Source organism: Drosophila hydei, unplaced genomic scaffold, assembly GCF_003285905.1.
Source record: "Drosophila hydei strain 15085-1641.00,03,60 unplaced genomic scaffold, DhydRS2 tig00008134-arrow-pilon, whole genome shotgun sequence".
NCBI classification, from domain to species: domain Eukaryota; kingdom Metazoa; phylum Arthropoda; class Insecta; order Diptera; family Drosophilidae; genus Drosophila; species Drosophila hydei.
In genome coordinates this window covers 74,334-95,664 of record NW_022045843.1, presented here as the reverse complement: position 1 = coordinate 95,664, position 21,331 = coordinate 74,334, and the positions used below count along the sequence as shown (strand labels likewise).

The window sequence follows — 21,331 nt, the reverse complement described above, 5'->3', positions numbered from 1 at the left end:
ATTCAATATAATTTTATCAAATTCTAAAAGCTTTTCCTTTTATCCAGCTTTCGAAAATCCTCGCACATGCACAGCACACAGCAAAGCTCTAGAACGTGAAGCTTTAAGCACAAGGTCTTTTGGGACTTTTATCGGGCAAACAGAACATAAAGAACTTTTTCATAGAAAAATATACAATTTATTTAAATTTGATTTAATAATAAATTATAACATTAGTAAACTACTATAGAATTCAAGTATATTTACGGTTTTTAATGTTTCAAAATGTTATGTCAGAGTATGGCAACGCTGGCAGCTTTTAATCATGTGCGCTGCAAGGCTGCAAAGCTATCATGTGCATGGCCGCTCTCTCACATGTGTTTGTGTTTCTGTTTATGTGCTCTATGAGTGTGGGTGCGTGTGCGTGTGTGTGGGAGAGCGAGAGGTTGTGCCCGAATTGCTCTCTTGGCACGCATTTGACTTCACTTAGAATTGAATTTTAGTGCGTTCGCGAACAGCCTTACAAAACGTTGTGCTATGAACGGAAGCGGATGCCAAGAGGAAAACTACATGAGCCAAAGGCACAGTGAACGCTGAGGCAAGAGGAGAACAGAGCAAAAGAAAAGAAAACAGTGGAAAATCTAAAAATGTTAGCATACTTTTTCGAGTACTCACTACTGAAGAACGTTAGTTAATCGAATGCTTGGCGCATATCAAAACGAATCAATGCCCAACCACAAATAGTTCAACGGAAAATATGACCCAGTTCCAAGCGGGATTATACTTCGTGCACATAAAGTAATATATACTCTGACTGGCAATAGAATGCCATAAATGCAATTTGCATTTGCATTTGCTCTGCATTCATGCGACATGCGACTTGCGACAGGCGACGCGAGCAGTGAGCAACAATAAAATTTAACAATTTTCATAGCTGTACGTGAAATGTGAATTGCTCAACTTGTGTGCATTTGTCGCAGTTTAGTGCATACTACAACAATTACAGTGGAACATAAATATGTACGACAGTGAGTGCGAGTGTGTGCGTGTAATACTTCAGTCGAGCAGCAGCCCCAAAAGTTACCCTAGCTGGCTGCTCTTTTAACCAGCACAGCTGATTGTCAAGCGAGAGCAGCATAGCTTTCAGCGAACATGTTGGCTTGTTTGGTTTGAGCCAGAGAGCCAGCACCACCAGCACCAACAGCAGCAGCACCACCCTCCCCCCAGTCAACCCACCACTCTGCCAGTCAGTGAGTGAGTGAGTTTCGCCTGCTGGCTAACGTAACGGGTTTCAAGACACGCACGCCACACGACAAAGTACACGTAATACAGCCATAATCAAAGGTAGCCGTAGCCATCGCCGTCGCCGTAGCCGTAGCCCAGGTCAACAGCTCCAACTGGCACGCACGTGTGTGTCTGTGGTAAGTGCATAAATTGTATCATCTCGATGGTACTTTGCAACTTTTACGGGGCCAGCGAACGGGCTCGAATGAAATATTTATGTGTTCGGGGCTAGCATCTCTGACCCGCGCTTCCCGCCCAACAACAACAGCAATACATACATAGATGTCATTGAAAGTTGGCTTATTTGTTTTTAAAGTCGGTTGCCAGGCATGGCCTACACTCGATTTATTTACCGGGTAACCATAGTTATATACATATATACTCATTTGTTTATAGATTAAAATTTCCGCGAATTGAAAAATCAGAAAAATCACTCTTTTCGCTCTCAGCATTTATTTATTTCCTCACTTAATGGCGAACGTATGGAATAACACCTGTTTTACCCAGAAACAATTTTAAACACAAGCACTCAAATAGATTGAGGGGATCTGTTTTCATGCTCAATACGCATATGAGTGTGAGTGTGCGTGGGAGTGTGTGTGCGTGTGCTTGGGAAGGGTAGTGAAAGTGTTGTGCCATACGGCAGTCATACATATCAACAGCTCTTCCTGTACATACATATATTTATGTATTTATGTCGGCACTTGTACGCCTCTTCTTCTTCTTCTTCGCCTTCGTCTTCTTCTTGTTATTTGTATTATTCATTCCCTCAGCAGCTGCAGCCACACTTGAAGCATCGCCAAAGCACTTAAACCGTGTGTGTGTTTTTTCAGTCATTTGTAATATAATGTTTTCCGGTTGCATATTTATTTTCGTTTTTAATTGAAAACATATGTACTTGTATATATCGGAATTATTTTTAAAATATTCATGTAATTTCTGATTAGATAGCGTGCGTCTGGCTGTCCGCAAATATTCAGTGTATTTACACTATTCCCCTGTCAATTGTTTGGCCTGTTGCGGTTGCCCCGAAACTTGTTTGTGAATTGAATGCGCAAAATAAAATAAAATAAAATAAAAATACATATAAAACGTGACATTTGCCGGATTTGTGCCTGCCATACGGTAGACAGCAATTAAATTCGTTATTTAATTAAATTAAATATGTAAACACACGCCACACAGACATAACTCTCCGACTTACCTATAGACGTCATGGCATAGTACAGCTCGTCTAGTAGTGTGTGTGTGGGTGTGTCTTATTACCTAAGTCGCAATTCGAGCATCGCAGCTAATTAAAACTGTAATCAATGCTTAGCCAATTGACATTCGAGAGTTTCAAGAAAATTCTATTAAGGCCAAGCAAGATTTTCCTTTAATGATGTTAAGGTATTTTTAGCTGTTCATTCAAGTATTTCTGCGAGCTTAAATGACAGAATTTAGATAGAAATATACTCTATGAAGTTTTATATGAAAAAAAGGGCGTACTCGACTTTGTAGAGTTCATTTGGATAACTACTTGGCAGCTGCCTAAGGCATGTATTCAGGCATATATCCATATCAAAGATAAGAAACAATAAACTTCATTGAGCATAGTTGGGTGTCTTATAGTCGAATACTCTGTGTAGTTTAAGTTGAATGATGAGGCATTTGAAATTAAATATCACAGATAAGGAACATTGAATTAAATTGAATATATGCATAGGCATATTGGAATGTATTTGAAGATAAGGAACATTGAACATCTTTGAGTATAGTTGGGTATCTTATAGTCGGATACCTATTCTATACAGTTCAATATCAAAGATAGAAAATATTCGATGTTCTATGGAATCTAATATCAAAGTTTTCTTTAGTTATTGTCTTCATAGATTATATTTGATTATATCAAAGTTAAAATATAATTTCAATAATTTCAAATGAATGTGAATTCAACTTTTGCCACAATGTCAGCCCCATTATTTCTTCTAGCAACTTGATTAAAGTTCATTTGATAGTTTAGCTTAGGCTTGTAGCATGTTGGCTTAAAGCACAAATATTTTATGTTCACAAAGGAAATCCATTAATATATATAATACATTCCTGACTTCTGTTATGTATTTTCGCAGCTTAAACATATTTCTTTTAACACCTTTTACATTTCGTTTTCAAACCCTTTTCACAGCAATTTTAGTTAAGCAAAAAATATGAAGCTCTCGGACACAATGGCGACACCGATTGAGGAAAAGCTCGATCAAAACTTAAAGGTAAAAACAACAAAACAACAACAAAAACAATAGTATAATAGCACATACAAATGCCATTAATCATGCCTAAACAAAATTTGAAATTACGTGCAACAGGTGAGGTCTGGCATGGTTCATGTCAGCGATGGCAAAAGCAGACCAGAGCCCCTCCGACTTAGTCTAACAATGGAATTGTTGACCTTGCAAAAGTTGGAAATTGTTACGCCAACAAGCTCGCAGCACAATGGGCCGCCAATGGAATCCAAGGTATGTTAATAAACTTTGGCTTCATTAAGAGCACTTATCCCAAAAGTGTTGCTGTAATCTCTTTGAGCATGCTCAACAATCCTCGAATGTTTACCCATACACAAATATATATATATATGTGTATGTATGTATGTATGTATGTATGTATGTATGTATGTATATTGGAATTTTTTTGCAGGAGCGAATGGTGCAAATAACGAGACAGAAACAGGGCGGCTTGGGCCTGAGCATAAAGGGCGGCGCTGAGCATAAGTTGCCCATATTAATATCGCGCATCTACAAGGATCAGGCGGCAGACATTACAGGTCAACTGTTTGTGGGGGATGCCATCATCAAGGTGAATGGCGAATATATAACGGCCTGTCCGCACGACGATGCAGTCAACATACTGCGCAACGCCGGCGACATTGTTGTCCTCACTGTGAAGCACTACCGCGCCGCAACTCCGTTCCTGCAGAAGCAACGTGAGCACATGAAACATGAAACATGACAAGGGCTGACCCCACATGAATAACGTATTCCATTAACATCAATTCAATCAATATAGTGACAAAGGATACGCCCGATTCCGACAACGATGTCACCTGTGCCGAGCTAAAGGCAGACGAGGGCTACAAGTCCTCCGTGAACAGCGGCACCATCAGCCGCAGCTGCAGTCGGCCAATGTCAATCTGCTCGGAGCCCGAGAAGCGCTGGACCGACGTGGTGGCAGGTAGAAAGAAGACCAGCTAAAGATACTTCTCAAGTTGCCCTCGCTCACGCTCTGTCTCTGGCTATTTTCTCTTCTAGTGCCCCTAATGATGGCCTATGTCACGCGCTACATCTACGGAACGGACAAGCTGCGTCCCAACGCCTTCGAGGTGCGCGGCCTGAACGGCGTCACCACCGGGGTCATACACTGTGATGAGCTGGCGATACTCAGCCAGTGGCTCAAGCTAATAACGGACAATGTTGTGGGCCTAACACATTTGCAGGTAATAACAAACTCTAACTAAGCGTAGTATTTAAATTTATCATCAAATTGCAACCACAGATGAAGCTCTACAATCGCAACTTTGCTGTGGGCGAGCGCATTGAGTACATGGGCTGGGTCAACGAGGGCGTTATCAATAACAATATCTCATGGCAGAGCTACAAGCCCAGATTTCTATTGCTCAAAGGCACAGAAGTAATGCTATTCGAAACACCTCCGGTAAGTAGAATACGTGAACTATCAATTACTTGCAAAGACTGCAAAGACAACAAGTAAGAGAGCTCTAAAAAGGAAGTGCCTGACTACGAGATACCCTGAACGTTGTGAAGAGCTGCTTCGGCGCCTCTGTGTATGCAGTATATATGTACTTAATGGTGTCTGCCACGCCTTCTTCTGCCTGTTACTGAATTTTGACTGAATTTAGAGTATCATTATAATTTGCTTTGATGCAGTTTGAGAAGATGTAAGCCTACAAATATATATTTTTAATAATTGTTCATATATATTATGCCCATCAGCAATATATAAGTTATTCAACAACTATTTACACACATAAACTCATTTAAATTTCATTAAAAAAAAACCTCTTTAAGGAAGAGCCACAATATACAAAGCTTTTTAATCTAATTAATTAGGTGAGCCAGCCGCGTCTTGTTTGATTTGCTGATACGAGATTTACTCACTTGTTTAGCTGAAATTGTCATGGCTTTTATGAAGTCAGATGTAATTGGATATGGAAGCATTTGCAGTCAGCTTTGTTCCGTGTTCATTTGCCCAAAGTTCTTCAAAGCAACTGTGCTCTATGCTGCGCTAATTTTATGTGTCAAGTTGGGTGTCCCCCACATGCCCTCGCACAAGCAGCAACCCCTGTCACACACACACACACACACACAAAGCGCTACACACGTGCATACAAATTGTACTTTTGCTCTAATGAGCAGCCTTTGCACTGTAAATGCAACTTTCATAAAATGTTGGCCCGCGGCATGCGCGATGCTTGGCTGCATTGAGGCATGCCGCGCCCTCTGCTTTTGGCGCCGGCAGTTTTCCCCTGATTTCCAGCAGAGATAGCAGAGCACTTAATGCGCTTTAAACTGTATTACTTGGTTAAGCTCCCTACTTGGGCTCATAAATTTCTGGCATACGCAATTTGATATGACTGATGCGTCTGTGTTGCAGTTGAATGTGGCTGGCATCAGCAAGGCTCTGGTGGTCTATAAGGTATATCAAACCATGTTTCGCATCGTCAAGGAATCGGAGACCGTGGACAGTCGACAGCATTGCTTCCTGTTGCAGAGCTCCGGCCACGAGCCGCGATATTTGAGCGTCGAGACCCGCCAAGAGCTGCTGCGCATCGAGAACAGCTGGAACGCGGCCATAGTGACCAGCGTTATAAAGCTGGGGGTAAGTAGATGCACTCACGCACGAATTGATACACATGCACACAGCTGTCCCCATGACCTCCATTAACAGACCTTTACATAGCCAGGAATATATATAACCAGTTCACGTTCGCTTCTTGTTGATAATTTCGCATGTTTGTTTGTAATTAGCTGCCTCGGCCGGGCTAGGCACAATGCAAACGGCGATTATCGTGATTGCCAATTGCTTGTTAATTTATAAACATACCGCCCTCCCCCGATCAGCCTTGAACTAAAGGTCAGGGCTGCTTACCCCAAGGATAATCAATACGGACAGACATATGCGAGCATTCAAATGTCGCGCTTATATAAAGAAATATAATTACATTTTGACCAACAAGCGAATGCAGCAAGCTGACTGGGCCAACTGTAGTTGTAGCTGATTTATGGCCGAGTATTTTATTCCATACTTATTATAAACATAGAGTTACGAGGAATTAATAGCTAATTACCGAAATCCCTAAGCGTTTTCGCCGGGTAGTTTCTTTAATTACAAAAGCAAAAATACTCATTTATAATGAATGCTTTATAATTGCTTTTCGCTAAGCACAAATTATAAAGGATGTCGTATTGATTTTCCAAGGAATGAACAAAACAAATCGCTGTGCGCTTCCAAACAAACATTGCCAAAAAGTTTTGCGTTATTTTGTTTAATGTAACTTTGCCTCACACACACACAAAGACACACACACAGACACACACACAGACACATTGTGTGTCTACGCAACACTTGTTAGCTTTTAGAAAAGTCTGAGCAAAGCCAATGACCGACATAAGCGACGCACAAAAAGTTGGAAAAAGAAGGCGAAAAAATTTACTTTTTGGCCAACGTCCGAATCGATACGAATTTGGTTCGCAATTTGGAGCGTTAGTCGAGCACACAGACAGGACATAAAGGGATTATTGAACCTATGTATGCCGTTGTTTTGCCATAGCTATTATAGATATAGCCAGAGGCTATTATTGATCTTCGAAGTGCGTCAGCATACACCGAGTGGCGTACGGGGCGTATACTTAATATTATTAGAAGCTTCAATCAATGCAGCTGTCGGAAGGGGAAACAGCTCTCACATAACCATATACTGCTAATAAAAACATCTCACATCTATTTATATATATATATATATCACTCATACCTGCAGCGCAAGACTTTTGCCGTTTCACATCACGGCAAGAGCGGCGGCCTGACACTTGACTGGCAGGCGGGCTTCTCATTGACAGAGGGCGCCGATGCCAGCATGGTCTGGCAGTACAAGTTCTCACAGCTGCGCGGCTCCAGCGACGATGGCAAATCAAAGTTGAAGCTACATTTCCAGGACAACGAGACGCGGGCCATAGAAACGAAGGCAAGTCCCATAAATAAATACCAAATTTCAATTAGTTAACCCAAATCAAAGTAGAGCTTAGTTATATAACGAATCTATCTCATTCTCATTCCATGTCATGCCATTATCGTATTTAGGAATTAGAGTGCCAGGTACTGCAGAGCTTGCTCTTTTGCATGCACGCATTCCTCACCGCCAAGGTGGCATCTGTGGATCCGGCATTCCTGAGCTCCATACAGCAGACCTAAGCTTGGCTCGATACCACATCATGATACGCAAAATCAAAAGTAATCTTTGTGTAGGCTAAGCAACTGAAAGTTGTATTTCAAAAATACACATCAATTATATGAGAACATAAGTTATTTATCGGATATACAATATATGCAAGCTATAACTATGCATATATATAAAAATATTTATATACGTGTATGTATTATGCGAACGTAAGTGGAATTAGTTAAATTAGCTTAAATATTGAGTTAGATTTGATATACTGATATAGTTACTTAAATGTAAACATCAACTTGCATACACACACACACACACACACACACACACACATAATATAATATGTAGAAGGAAACGGAATGATAAACTTAATGTGAAATCTCTTGGTGCAACATATGTAAATTTAAGCGTGCTCTAGGCTTCTCTCCTATAATCAGTTAAATTTGTCAATATGATTGAATACATTATCTATATATATACATATATATTGAACAATTAGCAATTACATTTAGATACGTATTTGATTTAACAATCTTAGGCTTCACAAATCATCTGAATCGAACTCGAAATCGAATTGAGTAAATCTCATTTTTGGTCAACTAGAACATTTTAAATGAATGGAAACGATGTGCATTATAGTGAAAATATAATTTTCAATTTTAATGAAAATGCTCTTCTTAGAACTAGATATATATTCAATAAATGTTGCGCTTTTTAAATCAAATCATTTTTAATTTATTTTCCAGTATTTCATAAGCATTAAAATGTTCAAATTTCATTTAATTTAAATCGAACACAAATAACAGCCACCGAAATTCGCAATTCATATTTTAATAGATTTTTTAATCGAGTCATATATAGTAAAGCTCACATAATACTCATTATAAACATATATCTAAGTAACTCCATTGTAAATATTTAAACTCGTGCGTAGACGAGTAAATATGACGACTCATTAGCATGTCATGTCAATTCAAATGTGTCTTTCAAAAGAGCGATCACTGTACACACATCAAAAGAAACACAACAACAATTTGTTGCTATTATATTGATTAAGCTTTTCCAGTGGAACAAATGGTTGATTTACTGTACACAAATCAGTTTTATGAAAATACTTAGCCCAGCACAAAATGTACTCAGAACGGACAGACGGAAGCAGCTTACTTATAATAGATATAGTATACTCATATATAAATATATATACACTTGGACTCATATGCCAGTAAACAACTCATACAACGCAATCATATCAACAATATCAATTATCAAGCCCACGTAGCTGTGCACACATACATGCGCACACATGGACACATAGCCAACCAGGACAAAGCTCACAATGTGACACAGATTAGACTACTCGCAATATACTCTAAAGCCACGATCCAAACGAGAGGACTTCGGCTGGCCGAAGCGTAATATACCAGTGCTTAGATTCAATATATATTTTCTATTCTTAAAGATGTGTGGGCATGTGCAGTGGAGCAATACCCTAGGAAAGTCAAGAAACAGATTCGATTTAGCATTCAGCTAGAGGACTTAGAGTGTTCCACAAGAAAAGCTGTCTGAAGTTTTATGAAATGTAATGAACTGTTTTATAGGGTATCTCCTAGCGGCATACTCCAGTTTCTCTTTAAGATAAAAATCATTGTCCGTCCTTTGCTGCCTTTTTTAGTTGATTCACAAAAATAGTCCGTGTTGAGCTTCTCTAATTTTGCATTGGTATTTTAATATGCAACTACATACATATATATGAAACATACATACATACAGTTTAAAAAAAAAAACAATGTTATTTAAGAAGGCAAACTTACAAACAAAACATAAGAAAAACCAACGAAAAAAACAAAAATTGCTGTTGTATAAACGCTAACTGAACGATCAGATATTATAGCAAGCTTCAAGCATATTTACAAAAATAAACTGAACAAATTATACTACAGTATACCATGTTACAAAACAATATCTATATCTATATATATATATATATATATGTATATATATGCTAAACATATATAAATCGAGCACTTTCAGGCATTTCCAATTCGTAGTTTCTATCAGACATATATGTGTACTATATATTTGTGTATGTATGCATATATATATACATATATGTAAGATGATAAGAAACAAAGATTCTAGTTCGTTGTTCACTCCTGTGGAATGTGTACCTAATTTCCCCTCAAGGCACCTAAAACAGACCAAAATACGTAATATGCACTACAAATAAATATTTAAAACAAAATGCACAAAAAACATAAATAAAGAAATAAATAAATAATTGTCCTGACATTTAATTATTTGCCGTTTAATGCAAAAATAATCTCAAACTATTTTTTAAAAGCACAAAAATTATTTATTTGCGGCAATTCGAATATTTAATGCCCTTGCAGAGAGATATACAGATTTCTTCAAGTGTAATTATTTTTTATATGTATTATTTTGTATGGTTTTATGCTTAGCATCTAGTATATATATACAAAGAAAAGAAACATCTTATGGAAGATTAACTTAGGTTAAAATTTATATATTGTTTACCTGAAAAGATTATTAATTTGAAGTCAAATTTGATTAAAAATTTTATTAATAATATTATTAAAAAATATATAGAAAACAAAAGCAAAAATTCAATAAAACATAAAAAAATACCGAATTCTCTGCAAGGGCATAAGATCATTTCAAAATAAATACTAATAATTATACCTCGAATATATTGTATACCCTAAACACACATGCATAAATACATGACACACATACACAGATGCTTACTTTATTGAGGCTATGAATTATAAAATTTGCCCCTTTTCAAAATTACGCACAAAATATAAATCAAAATAATGCTGCTTATCAAATCAGATGCATTTCCATTAATTCAAACCGATTAGCTTTAATTCAAAAATACATTAATTCTCATATATCGTTTATATAAATGTCATACATTCAGTTACTTATAAAAATTTATAATTGATTTGCAATTTTTATATTAAAAAAAAAAACAATTATTATATAACTTTATAAATGTAAAAGAAAACTAAGCATAAATAAATTATGAAATAATAATAATAATAAAATGCCCTTAAATATGCAAATGAAATGATTTCTTCTTGATTTTCAAATGCAAAAGAGTTTTACTTAATTTTAGTGAATAGCAAAAGCAAGCAATAATTTGGCCTTATTAACATGGAGTATCATATATCTTTTTATAGTATATTCAATTAATTTAATTTGCTAAAAATTAGTCAGAAATTTATCATAAGACTGTGATAAACAACGAATGCAGCACAACATGGAAAGACAGATGCCAGAGCTGTAAAATTGTAGATTGCATAGCAGCGGAAACTGTAGCTGCGTAGACTGCATAGCAGAGTAAAAAGCAATTCAGACTGAAGAACTGAATAGACTGGAAGCTGAAGATACAGCTACGAAGAGCCTCATATCACTAAGTGAAAAGAGTCTATTTCATTTAATGCATGTTCAGCCTGATGTAAAAATGTTTGTCCATGAATATGATACATAAAGATCTCTTCATCTATTCATCAATGACTACCAATTTACCCAAGAAGTTAGACAGCCTCAGCAACAGTCAACTTTGGTACTCACCTCATCATGACATCAACTAATTTCCATTTTAGAATAAAACACATTTAATTTTTTTTAATACCAACTCAAAATACAATTATTTAATTGAAGTTAACTGAGTAAAGGTAGTTTGCAATTTGATATTTGTTCATCACATTGCACTTTCACATGGCTGCGTGAAAATGCATTGAAAATCACCTGGATCAACATAAGCAGTAAAGTCAAAGCAAAGTTGATGGCTGCCAACTTTGCTTTTGTTTAAACATTATCAAAGGTAACACTTAGGAATAAGATGGATTTGGAAATCAAACAATCAGGACTTAACGAAACCACAATCTGAATGAATATATATTATGTAAATACTATAAGCTGAGCAAAATCCTTTTATGGCTGTTTGAAAAGGACTTTGCTCAACCTTTAAGCGTATAAATTATTTGGCAGGGTTTTATATATATATCTATATATATATAAATGTATATATATGTATTTGTTGTTTGTTTTATCCAATTATGTGGCAAGCTATTGGTTGCTTTGCCTTCTATACACAACACATGTCTGGCAAAAAGCTTCGGCTACACAGATATACTATATAATAAAGCTATTTATGTGTATGTGGGTACATATACGAACTCTGACATCCAGTTACGGGTCTGCTGAGCTAATCGTACCTCTAATTCCCTGTTGCATATGCACACAATTACAATGACATCCACGCGCGAACATGGCTCAAGAACCGATTACAATTGTTTACTTAAATATTTCTGTATTATCTACACAGCGTTTTGGTAAATATACAAGCATACCTTTACATCGTATGCATAATATATGTATATGTTTATGTATTTGTTTGCGTGTATATGTGAGTAGAGTGTATATATTTATTGGCAGCACTGTAAACACAGCGCCATATTAAACTACTGGCTAGTCTTAACTGTAGGCTTATGGTTTTGAGCTACAACATGTTTGGTGTCGAAACCTAAGTAAGTACGTTGTATGCGAAATTTGCATTAGATTCCTAGTGCCTGTTGCCTAAGAGCTAAGCTGAAAAGGTAACATAAAACAATTCGAGCTGTTGCCGTTGCAAAATACACACATAGATTCACACACTCAGGGTAAGGTTAATACTAATGTTGAAGTTGTTGGGAAACTATCAAACCTACACGTAGTAAATTTGAAAACGTGCCATCGGTCGAACTCAGACATCGGCCGCATCGTTTGCCTCGGTGTCGGCCAAGCGGACCAGGGTGACAGTCACCTCGGTGGCAACGCCATTGACCGCCAGCTGCTGGTCCCGCCACGGAGTTGTGAGTGTTCGCAGACGCTGCCTGAAGCTGCCGGGTGTTACAATCAGCTTGTAGATGGCCACGGCCGGTATCATAGTCACCGAGGAGCCGGCTATACTCCAGCCCAGGGCATTTGCCCAATTGGGATAGACATAGTCGCCATAGGTCAGCGGCTCGTAGCCCAGCAGGCCGTAGACAGTGATGAAGAGCAAGAAAATGGGCGCCACGAAGCGCCAGCACACCTGCCAATACATGCCCGGCGGAAAGCCAATCATATCGCGTATGTCATCGCTGAAGCGCTTGGTGCCATAGATCCAGGAGACAGCAATCGCCTCGAAGAACACCGCCACGAGTATGGAGTAGCCGGCGGCATAGCGATCCAGCAGATGGAAGAAATAGAAGCCGCCCTGAGTGCAGCTGGCCAAGCCGACAACAAAGTACAACGAGAACAGCCCGGCCACAAAGAGCTCACGATTCTTCCGGATCTTGGGAAACTCATCGCTCAGTGCCGTGATAATAGCCTCCGAGCCACCAAACTGCCAACAAGGTAAGCCCCAAAGTTAATCTTTGTCTTTGAGGCCAGCTAAATACTTACCGAGCTGTCCAGGCCGAGCGTAAGCAGCATCATGAAAAAGATTAGCGCCCAGAAAATGCTGCCTGGCATCGTTGCGATTGCTGCTGGGTAGACGACAAACACCAGGCCTGGTCCCTCGGTGGCCACATCCTCAATTCTCACGCCCGACGTGTGCGCCATGTAGCCCAGCACGGAGAATATCACGAAGCCAGCGACAAAACTCGTTGCGGAGTTGATGAAGCTCGTGAGCAGCGCATCTCTACCACACACAAAGGTCACGTAAGCATAGACTGAACTCTTCCTGACAGTTAGACTTACTTGTAAACGTTGTTGTGATATTTGTTATAGGATGCGTAGGCGAGAAGCACGCCAAATCCTGGACCCAAGGAGAAGAACACCTGGGTGGCAGCATCGACCCACACCTCGGCCTTGTAGATGGCATCAAAGTTGGGACTCAAATAATACTGAATGCCCATGGCAGAGCCCGGCAAGGTGATGCCGCGTATCAGCAGTATAAGTAGCACGGCATAAGGAAAGAGCGCCGTGAACCAGACCACTTTGCCCGAGGTGCTTATGCCCTTCCACAGCGAGAAGTAGCAGATCAGATAGACGATGAGCAGACACAGAGCCATGTCCCAGCGTATCTTGCCCAGATCGTGGATGCCCTCACTTTGATTCAACTCAAGTATGTAGCGGCTGAAAATAGAAGTGCAGAATGAGTGTAATCAGATGTGTGTGTGTGAGTGTGTGTGCGTGTGTCTTTGTGTGTGTGCCACTCACTTGAAGTACTCGGAAGCAGCCGATTGGAATCTCTCCACGGGCACAACGGGTGCCAAGCTGGCAAATGTAACATTCGTATATGACTCATTCGCAAAGAAAAGACTCTGATTGTTGAAGGCATAGAAGTCGCTCAGATTGCCAACCAAAGGACGCGTATTCTGGCCCTCGAACTGCGACACACACTTCAGAGTCAGTAATATGAAATGAAGCTATACTCAATGGACCTTACCGGCTTGCAATTGGGCGTGTTCCACACGTTGTTGCACGACGTCCATGGCAGCACACTGGTGAAGGAGGCGAAGAAGAAACGCAGCGACCACGCAATGATCACGTTGTAGTAGAAGTCCACATAGAAGGCAATTAGCACAACCGCGTAGCCAATGCCTAGGGGATGCAATTTTGAATAGCCGGGCAGACCTATGTTTATGCTAAATCGCGTATAGTTACCCTTGAATAGCGGCACCAAACGCCCCCAGCACGTGATGGCGCCCTTACGATTGTGCTGTCCCAGGGCCAGCTCCATGTAGAACAGCGGTATTCCACCCACAACCAACATAATGCAATAGGGCACAAGAAAGGCGCCTGCGAACATATATATGAATAATGGTAATCAGCTGAATATTGCATAAAAGTGCATAGCATAAGCTATAGATGGGCCTTAAGCTTTAGTTTTTATTCAGTTTTTAGTTGAAGTAGACCGAAATTTGACGGAAATTCAGTTATGAATCATATTCGATTACAATTGAATATGTTATTCAAAAAACATTGCCACATAATTAATTCAGAAATGCATTCATTTAAATTGAGACTGCAGTATTCGGGCGTGCTCAACTCGCTGATACCCTATACTTGTTAAAGAACTGCAAAAAGTTATTTAAGAGACGGCAGAAATGTGCTTAATCTGTGATTGTGTTGACTATTATGATTAGGATAATTCTTATAAAAGTATAAATATTATATTATAATACAACTCTGCTTAATATAGTATTTATAACTCTGATTAACTATTTAAATATGTACCACATACCAAAGAAGCGAAGAAGGCCTGAGCCAGCATGAGGTTAGCAGGCAGTCTTTATATAGAGCGCGATCCACTTAAAGTGAAGCTCAACTCTTTTAGCTTTCTCTGAGTTGGTTTCTAAACTTGATCATTTCAGCTTTCTGCTGTTTCAAGTATCTACTAATACAATTACCAGCACATACTTCTGCACACCCACTCGCCTACCTCAACTGATCATCTATTTGCTTCTCTTCTTTCCCTTCTATATAGTATTATTTCTTAACTACAATGTTAGATGCTTGATCACCAGCACAATCAGAAAGATACATAGACAGGCCGACTTAAACTAACTGCCCTGATCTAGACTATATATGCTACACACATACATTTGATCACATCATCAAATTGCATCTTTAATAATAATAATAATAATAATAAAAATAATAATAATAACAATAATAATAAGAGCAAACTGAATAGTAACAAAAATCTTATTATCATATCAAATTTCAATCTCTGACCGCTCCTAAGTTCAATTATTCATTAGCTAGGAAACTGAGTTTGCCAGCAACAAAGTTGGATTGGGCAGTGGCGCTTTGATTAAAGCGCAATCAAGTTTTATAATATTTAACAACACCCGAGGCACTATAAATATTATGAATAACAATGTATGATGGGTGTTTCTGCAAGAGTCTATGTGTGTGTGTGTGTGTGTGTAGGAAAGAGTATGAGTGTGTGATTGACCCGTGTCAGTGTCTGTTTTTGTCGCTCTATACACACCCAGAGAGACACACACCAGCTCACAGATACACACAAAATCAAATTGTTTCACAAGTGCCACTCTAAGGACATTTTAAAAACATTAACAGCATCCCGGCTGGCAATGGGACAAGCATACACACACACACACACGCCCGTGTATAAGGACATGGGCACACACAGAGAGCTGCCTCTCCTTTCGGCACCACTCCACTTTGCTCTGTTCTGGCCTGGCCTGGTCTGGTCTGGTCTGGTCTGCTCCGGCTCGGCTCGGCTTGGCTGTCTCATGCAGTCGACGTGGTCGGTTGGCCTCCTGCTCCGCCTGCTCGGGCAATTGCTAAAGTGCCATCGATACTTTGTTGAGTGACAGCGGGGCGTTTTATGATTTGATTATGTCTATTAGCAGGCAAAGTGGGCGACAAAGTCGTCGACAACTACGACTACGGCAACAACGGCCATTATGCATATTCGCACACACAAACACACACACCCATCCACACACACCCACATCTGTGTATAGCTGAAAAAAGTCGCTTGAACACTGTGCTGTCAATTATGGAGAAAATGTAAAACAAAACGTAAAATAATACCTCACAAGATAAGGATCTTAAAATCAAATGCAGCTCTGCCGCTGAAGCTGTAATTTCCGTCGCCTCGCCCACCACTTCCGGCTTTCCCATGGCTATTTTTAGCACAAAGAAGTGTACAAAATTGATTACCATAATAAACTTACAATTAAAGAGCGTTTTCAACATACAAATAGAAGTCAATTGAAGTTTGATAGCAAACATTTTGACAGCACTTCAAGAGCTGCAAATTCATTGACAGAAACTGAAACTTAAGAATATATCTAGTTGATCTGATGTATAATCCTATAATCACACTTGTAATATCAGCTTTTTTAAATAAATTTTCGTTTGTGTTATATTCTGATTCATTAAAGGTTGATTATATGGAAATTATTGATTCTAATTAATCCTTTAATGTTACGGATTTCTGATTTGATTTGATTTGATTACTGATATTTCGCATCATCATCATACTGATGGATGTACTATAAAAGTTATTTAACAACAATTCACAGCAATTATGAAGATGACTTCAATATTAAAAAAAACGTTTCATATCCTTGATAAATTATAAAATGTCGATATCTAATTCCAGTCATATAGGATTCTTTTGATTTCTTATTTAAGCACTAAATAAATATTTGCATGATTCAAGTCAGCTGCTTTCAAAAACCTTCCAACTGCTAAGTAAGCCACTTGACTATGTTTAGATATTTGAAACGCATTCAGATGAAAAATCGGTTTTATTGCAGATAAAAATTATATTGTAAATTATATTATATTTGAGATGCATCTTCATGAAATATAAAACATGTTCATAACTCTATAGGAATTCTTACAATTTGATACATTTTTATATAAACGATTAAATAGAGTTGAGACTATTTCCATTTGCTATTTAACAGCGCTGCTCATGGATGTAGCTTCAAAATACAGTCCGAAACCTTGTTATATGCTACTTAATTTAACATTGAATATAGTAAGCACAATTAGGTTTAAGTTTAATATTGTTTCGGACTCGGATCAGTAGGAAAGCGAGAGCTGAAAGAGGTAACAGCTCTGCTGATCTCTGCAAAAATTTAGCTATTGAATTAACTTAAATTAAATCTTACATAAGTTGACTCTTTTCTAAGCAAACTACTACCAGTCTTTGCTAGAGTTATATTTGTCAAGCATCTGCTTACATGATTTCACCTGCTCGCCTGTTTGAGTCGTTCTCAGAGCTGCAGAGTCTTTGCTTACTGCAGCTAATATTAATAATTGAATTAATAATCATATAGCTAATGACAATATTTAAGTGCAAAAAGCCACAAAAAGCCCTTTCCTTTATTTAACAACTTCCTTTCTTTCAACAACTAAAACCAACGATGACATTTAACAAATGAGAAGTTTTGACTTAAACTCAGATTATATGACACTGGATATATACTTAATGTACGGCAGAGCCATAGCCAACTAGACAGAATCGAGGTATTTCATCTGTGGCTGTGCTGGAAAAGGAGAGGAAACATTAAATGCCCACTAAGCTGGGAGGGCATTAAAAGCTAATAATCGCAACCTGTGGACGAGGCTGCTGCTGTTGCTGCAACGTCGACTACGACGGCAAGTTAAGCCTGGCAACGGCAACGGCAACGACACAAAAAATGATATAAAATGAAAATGAAAATGAAAATGAAAACTAAGCTGTCACTGATTGAGTGCAATGAAGCGTATGAAATAACAATTTATTTTTTAAGAGCTGAGAAAAAAGCTTGTGGCAAAGGCCAGCGCAACAGCAGAAGCAGCAGCAGCAACGACAACAAAATACTATATGAAATAGTCATAAAACTATAAAGGAAAAGGCAAACCAGCAAAGGCATTCGCACACACACACATACTTCTAGCGACCACATATATCCTGATTTACGAATGGAAAATTCATTTCAACGCCTAAGTGCCGCCGTCAAAACGTGTGCCGCACATGAATTTCCAACAATGCGTATTATGATATATATATATATATATATAAATATATATGTCATGAGTTTGATGTGCTTGATACATATGTATGTGTGTGTGCGTGTCGCCAACAATAAAAGCCTAGAAAGCATGTCCTGCCCCATGCTTAGTCACTCGCTGTCAGATTGCGGCAAAGGAGGTAAAGGAGCCCAAATGCGATTATGACTGCCAGATTTAGTTGTCATACAAAAGCACTTAACTTTGAAATTGTTTTGAATGATGGCGTTGCCAACGAAGATCACAAGTCTAAGCATATGTATCAACTTATGCCCTCGCTCTCTCTCTCTCTTCTTCTCTGTGTGTGTGTGCCTTGGACTCTGGGTAATTTCGTATAGGAAGTACGCACTTAGCACCCCAACCTCTCGCCCGACGCCCAAGCCGAGTAGCCCGCATTTAATGGCAGCACTTCGCACGCATTTTCCCAGCACTTGTCAAAGTGTTAACAAGGCCAAGTCACTTGTTATGCGACGGCAGCAACGGCAGCAGCAGCTCGAGTGAGTTCCTTGGCGCTCAATGATGTGTAAAGCCTTATAAATGATTTTGTGGCATTGTTCATGCAACTGTGTCTCTAATTGGCCCATTGGCCCATTGGCCAGGGACAGTTGGGCTAAGTGAAGTCGAGTAGATAAAATGATTTAACTATTATGACCACTTACCACCGCCATTTTTGTAGCACAAATAGGGAAATCTCCAGACGTTTGCTAAATCGACGGCGAATCCAATAACCGATAATAAAAAATCCACCTTGCCGCTCCATGTTTCACGCTGATCGTTATTGCTATTGTTATCGTTGTCGTGTGGCGTGGGCGTCTTTGCTATTTGTCCGGTCGGTGACATCGCCGTTGCGACGATGTCCTAATCCCAGGCCAAAACGTCGTCGTCGTTTTAGTTGCCGTCGCCGTCACCGCCGCCGTCGCACGCCAAGTCTACGCAGCAAATGGAATAATAAATGTTAAGGCAAAATTAGTTATATTACATATTAATTGAAAGCGCTAGATTAAACCTCAATCATGTTTCACCTTTTGCCATATATTGAAAATATTTCGCATGTTTGTGGCATACGAGAATTTCGATGCGCTGCTTAAGTGTTTAAGCCGACACTTGATGCTCAATTGAGCTCTGTCTGTGTGTGCGTGCGTGTGAGTGTGTGTTGGTGAAATGTCCATAGCACTCGAATTCTGTTTGGCGACGTGCTCTCTAGCCCGAGCTTCAAGTGCTTGTTCGTATATTACGCATACGACGTGTGGCGGCCGCATACACAAGCACTTGACAATTACAGCACAAAAACCAAACGAATCGTACATAAAGCATCGGTTTGCCCATCGACAAATCTCAGTTTACTTTCATTGTGCTCAAGCATGTTACACAGCATATTTGATCTATATATATATATGCATGTATATATGTATTATATGTATTATATGTGTGTGTTCTCTTTCAACTCTTAACATAATTAATTGCTCCAATTAAATGTTCGCGCATTAGCTTAATTTCATGCCCAGAGCTGCGAGCTCAATTGAAGGCAAGCAAGCCTCACGATTCAATTAAAAAAATTAGCACAGCTGCAGCTCTGAAGATCTCGAATCTGACTTTAAATCTGAATATAAAATATATTAAATCAGTGGCTATTTTTGTAAAAGACGTTGATTTGATTTGGCTTGATGTAAAGCTTCACTCTATCAGATTTTATATATTGGACATTTTTTACTTCGAATATTACAAATATAATTAAAATATAACAAAAATGCTTTTTATAGAAATTTATAAGATTTTCTATAAATAATTAAAAGTGAGATATTTATTTTTATATGCCAAGACTTTATTAGTTTTTCATAATTTTAATAATAAGTCTTGTAAATTTTTTGACAAGTCAATAAATTTCTGCGTAGAATGTTTTATGAGTTAATAAATTTCTTGATCAAAAAAGAGCATGTACTCTAAATTCATTGATATTTAAGCTGTTTAAGATAATATAAATTTATTTGCATTTAACAAGCCCTACTTAACTTCTTTTTGCAAAAAATATGTAGTCCAAAAATTTTCAATTTCTATAGCGGATTAAAATGTCAAAATTATGTTGTATTGCTAATTAAATATAAAATAATATAAAATAAAATTATATATTAATTTTTTTAATTAATCTTATATGTTTTGATTAATTTTTTTCTTATTTTATATATAATTATATACATATATTCTTAACTTTCAATGAAAGTAATTCGGTCAAGAGTTCAACTGCCATTTTAAATATAAATTAAAATTATAATTGTAATACAGAAAAATATATAAAAATTATATAATACATAACAATAAAAAAAATATATATATATATTTGTAAATTTTTATACATTTATAGCTATAGCCATATATAACATATTTAATTTGTGCACTTAAATATTTTATAATTAAATAACTAAATATTTTTCATTAATTCATCTAAAATTCAGTAGAACTTTTGTCATGCTTAACAAAAAAATAAATTCACTTATCTATGTAAATTAATTACACTTCTTAACTTGAGTACACCTTATTCATACATACCTGCTAGTTTCCAAAACCTTAAATCACACACTTTAGCCAATCCATAGTTTTCAACAATTCTCAAATTCACAAAGAAACTATGCAAAAAATGTTAATGAAGAGCGGCTCAGAACACCCGATAGCAATCCAGTTATTTGCACACTTCAATAAGTACACATATTTTTGCACTGTCCGTAGAACTTGTAACCTATTTGATGTAGCTCTCAGAACTAGGAATTGGGCAACACCAATAAAATCAGTTGTTGCGCTAACGGTAACATTCAAACGTATGCAGGCAAATGCTCTATGCCAGTGACTTTTATAGCCTGCGACAAGTGGTTGGCTGCACCTGCACCCTCCCCACACTCACACAGACAAACACACATAGCCACAAGTGTACGTGTGTGTGAGTGTGTCAAACGCAGCAACTGCTGAAGTTGAACGTCGCATGCGCCAAGGAAACGTCTTCAAAACGGAAGTGACCAATTAGAGTTGCCTTTGTGCGTATGTACGCAGCTGTGTGTGCATGTGTGCGTGTCAGTGTGAGTGTATACATGAAGCTTGCATGTG

General features: G+C 38.1%; 2 protein-coding genes across 2 annotated transcripts; one reads left to right on the top strand and one right to left on the bottom strand.

The window, feature by feature from the left end:
* Positions 1-471: 471 nt before the first annotated feature.
* Positions 472-8,083, top strand: LOC111596624 (gamma-1-syntrophin). Its single transcript, XM_023310910.2, has 10 exons — positions 472-1,400; positions 3,428-3,509; positions 3,606-3,755; positions 3,934-4,219; positions 4,303-4,467; positions 4,545-4,729; positions 4,789-4,947; positions 5,908-6,132; positions 7,292-7,495; positions 7,612-8,083. Exons 2-10 carry the CDS (start codon positions 3,450-3,452, stop codon positions 7,720-7,722), a joined length of 1,545 nt encoding a protein of 514 aa, XP_023166678.1. The 5' UTR covers positions 472-1,400; positions 3,428-3,449; the 3' UTR covers positions 7,723-8,083.
* A 4,293-nt stretch (positions 8,084-12,376) lies between these two features.
* LOC111596626 (sodium-dependent dopamine transporter) lies at positions 12,377-20,928 on the bottom strand. The gene is made up of 8 exons (XM_023310912.2): positions 20,783-20,928; positions 18,898-19,167; positions 14,363-14,497; positions 14,145-14,299; positions 13,916-14,085; positions 13,454-13,831; positions 13,157-13,394; positions 12,377-13,097 (listed from the first exon to the last, which is right to left on the bottom strand). The coding sequence occupies exons 2-8, from the start codon at positions 19,076-19,078 to the stop codon at positions 12,474-12,476; spliced, it is 1,881 nt and encodes a 626-aa protein (XP_023166680.1). The 5' UTR covers positions 19,079-19,167; positions 20,783-20,928; the 3' UTR covers positions 12,377-12,473.
* Positions 20,929-21,331: the final 403 nt, after the last annotated feature.

What these genes read in the sequence shown, in the direction of transcription:
- LOC111596626 (XM_023310912.2), bottom strand. Translation starts at nt 19,078, where the DNA reads ATGTCACCGACCGGACAAATAGCAAAGACGCCCACGCCACACGACAAC. An exon ending in GTGCTACAAAAATGGCGGTG is followed by an intron (nt 14,498 to 18,897) that starts GTAAGTGGTCAT and finishes ATATGTTCGCAG; the next exon opens with GCGCCTTTCTTGTGCCCTAT. An exon ending in TATCACAACAACGTTTACAA is followed by an intron (nt 13,395 to 13,453) that starts GTAAGTCTAACT and finishes TGTGTGTGGTAG; the next exon opens with AGATGCGCTGCTCACGAGCT.
- LOC111596624 (XM_023310910.2), top strand. Translation starts at nt 3,450, where the DNA reads ATGAAGCTCTCGGACACAATGGCGACACCGATTGAGGAAAAGCTCGAT. An exon ending in CCAGCGTTATAAAGCTGGGG is followed by an intron (nt 6,133 to 7,291) that starts GTAAGTAGATGC and finishes TCATACCTGCAG; the next exon opens with CGCAAGACTTTTGCCGTTTC. An exon ending in CGCGGGCCATAGAAACGAAG is followed by an intron (nt 7,496 to 7,611) that starts GCAAGTCCCATA and finishes TATCGTATTTAG; the next exon opens with GAATTAGAGTGCCAGGTACT.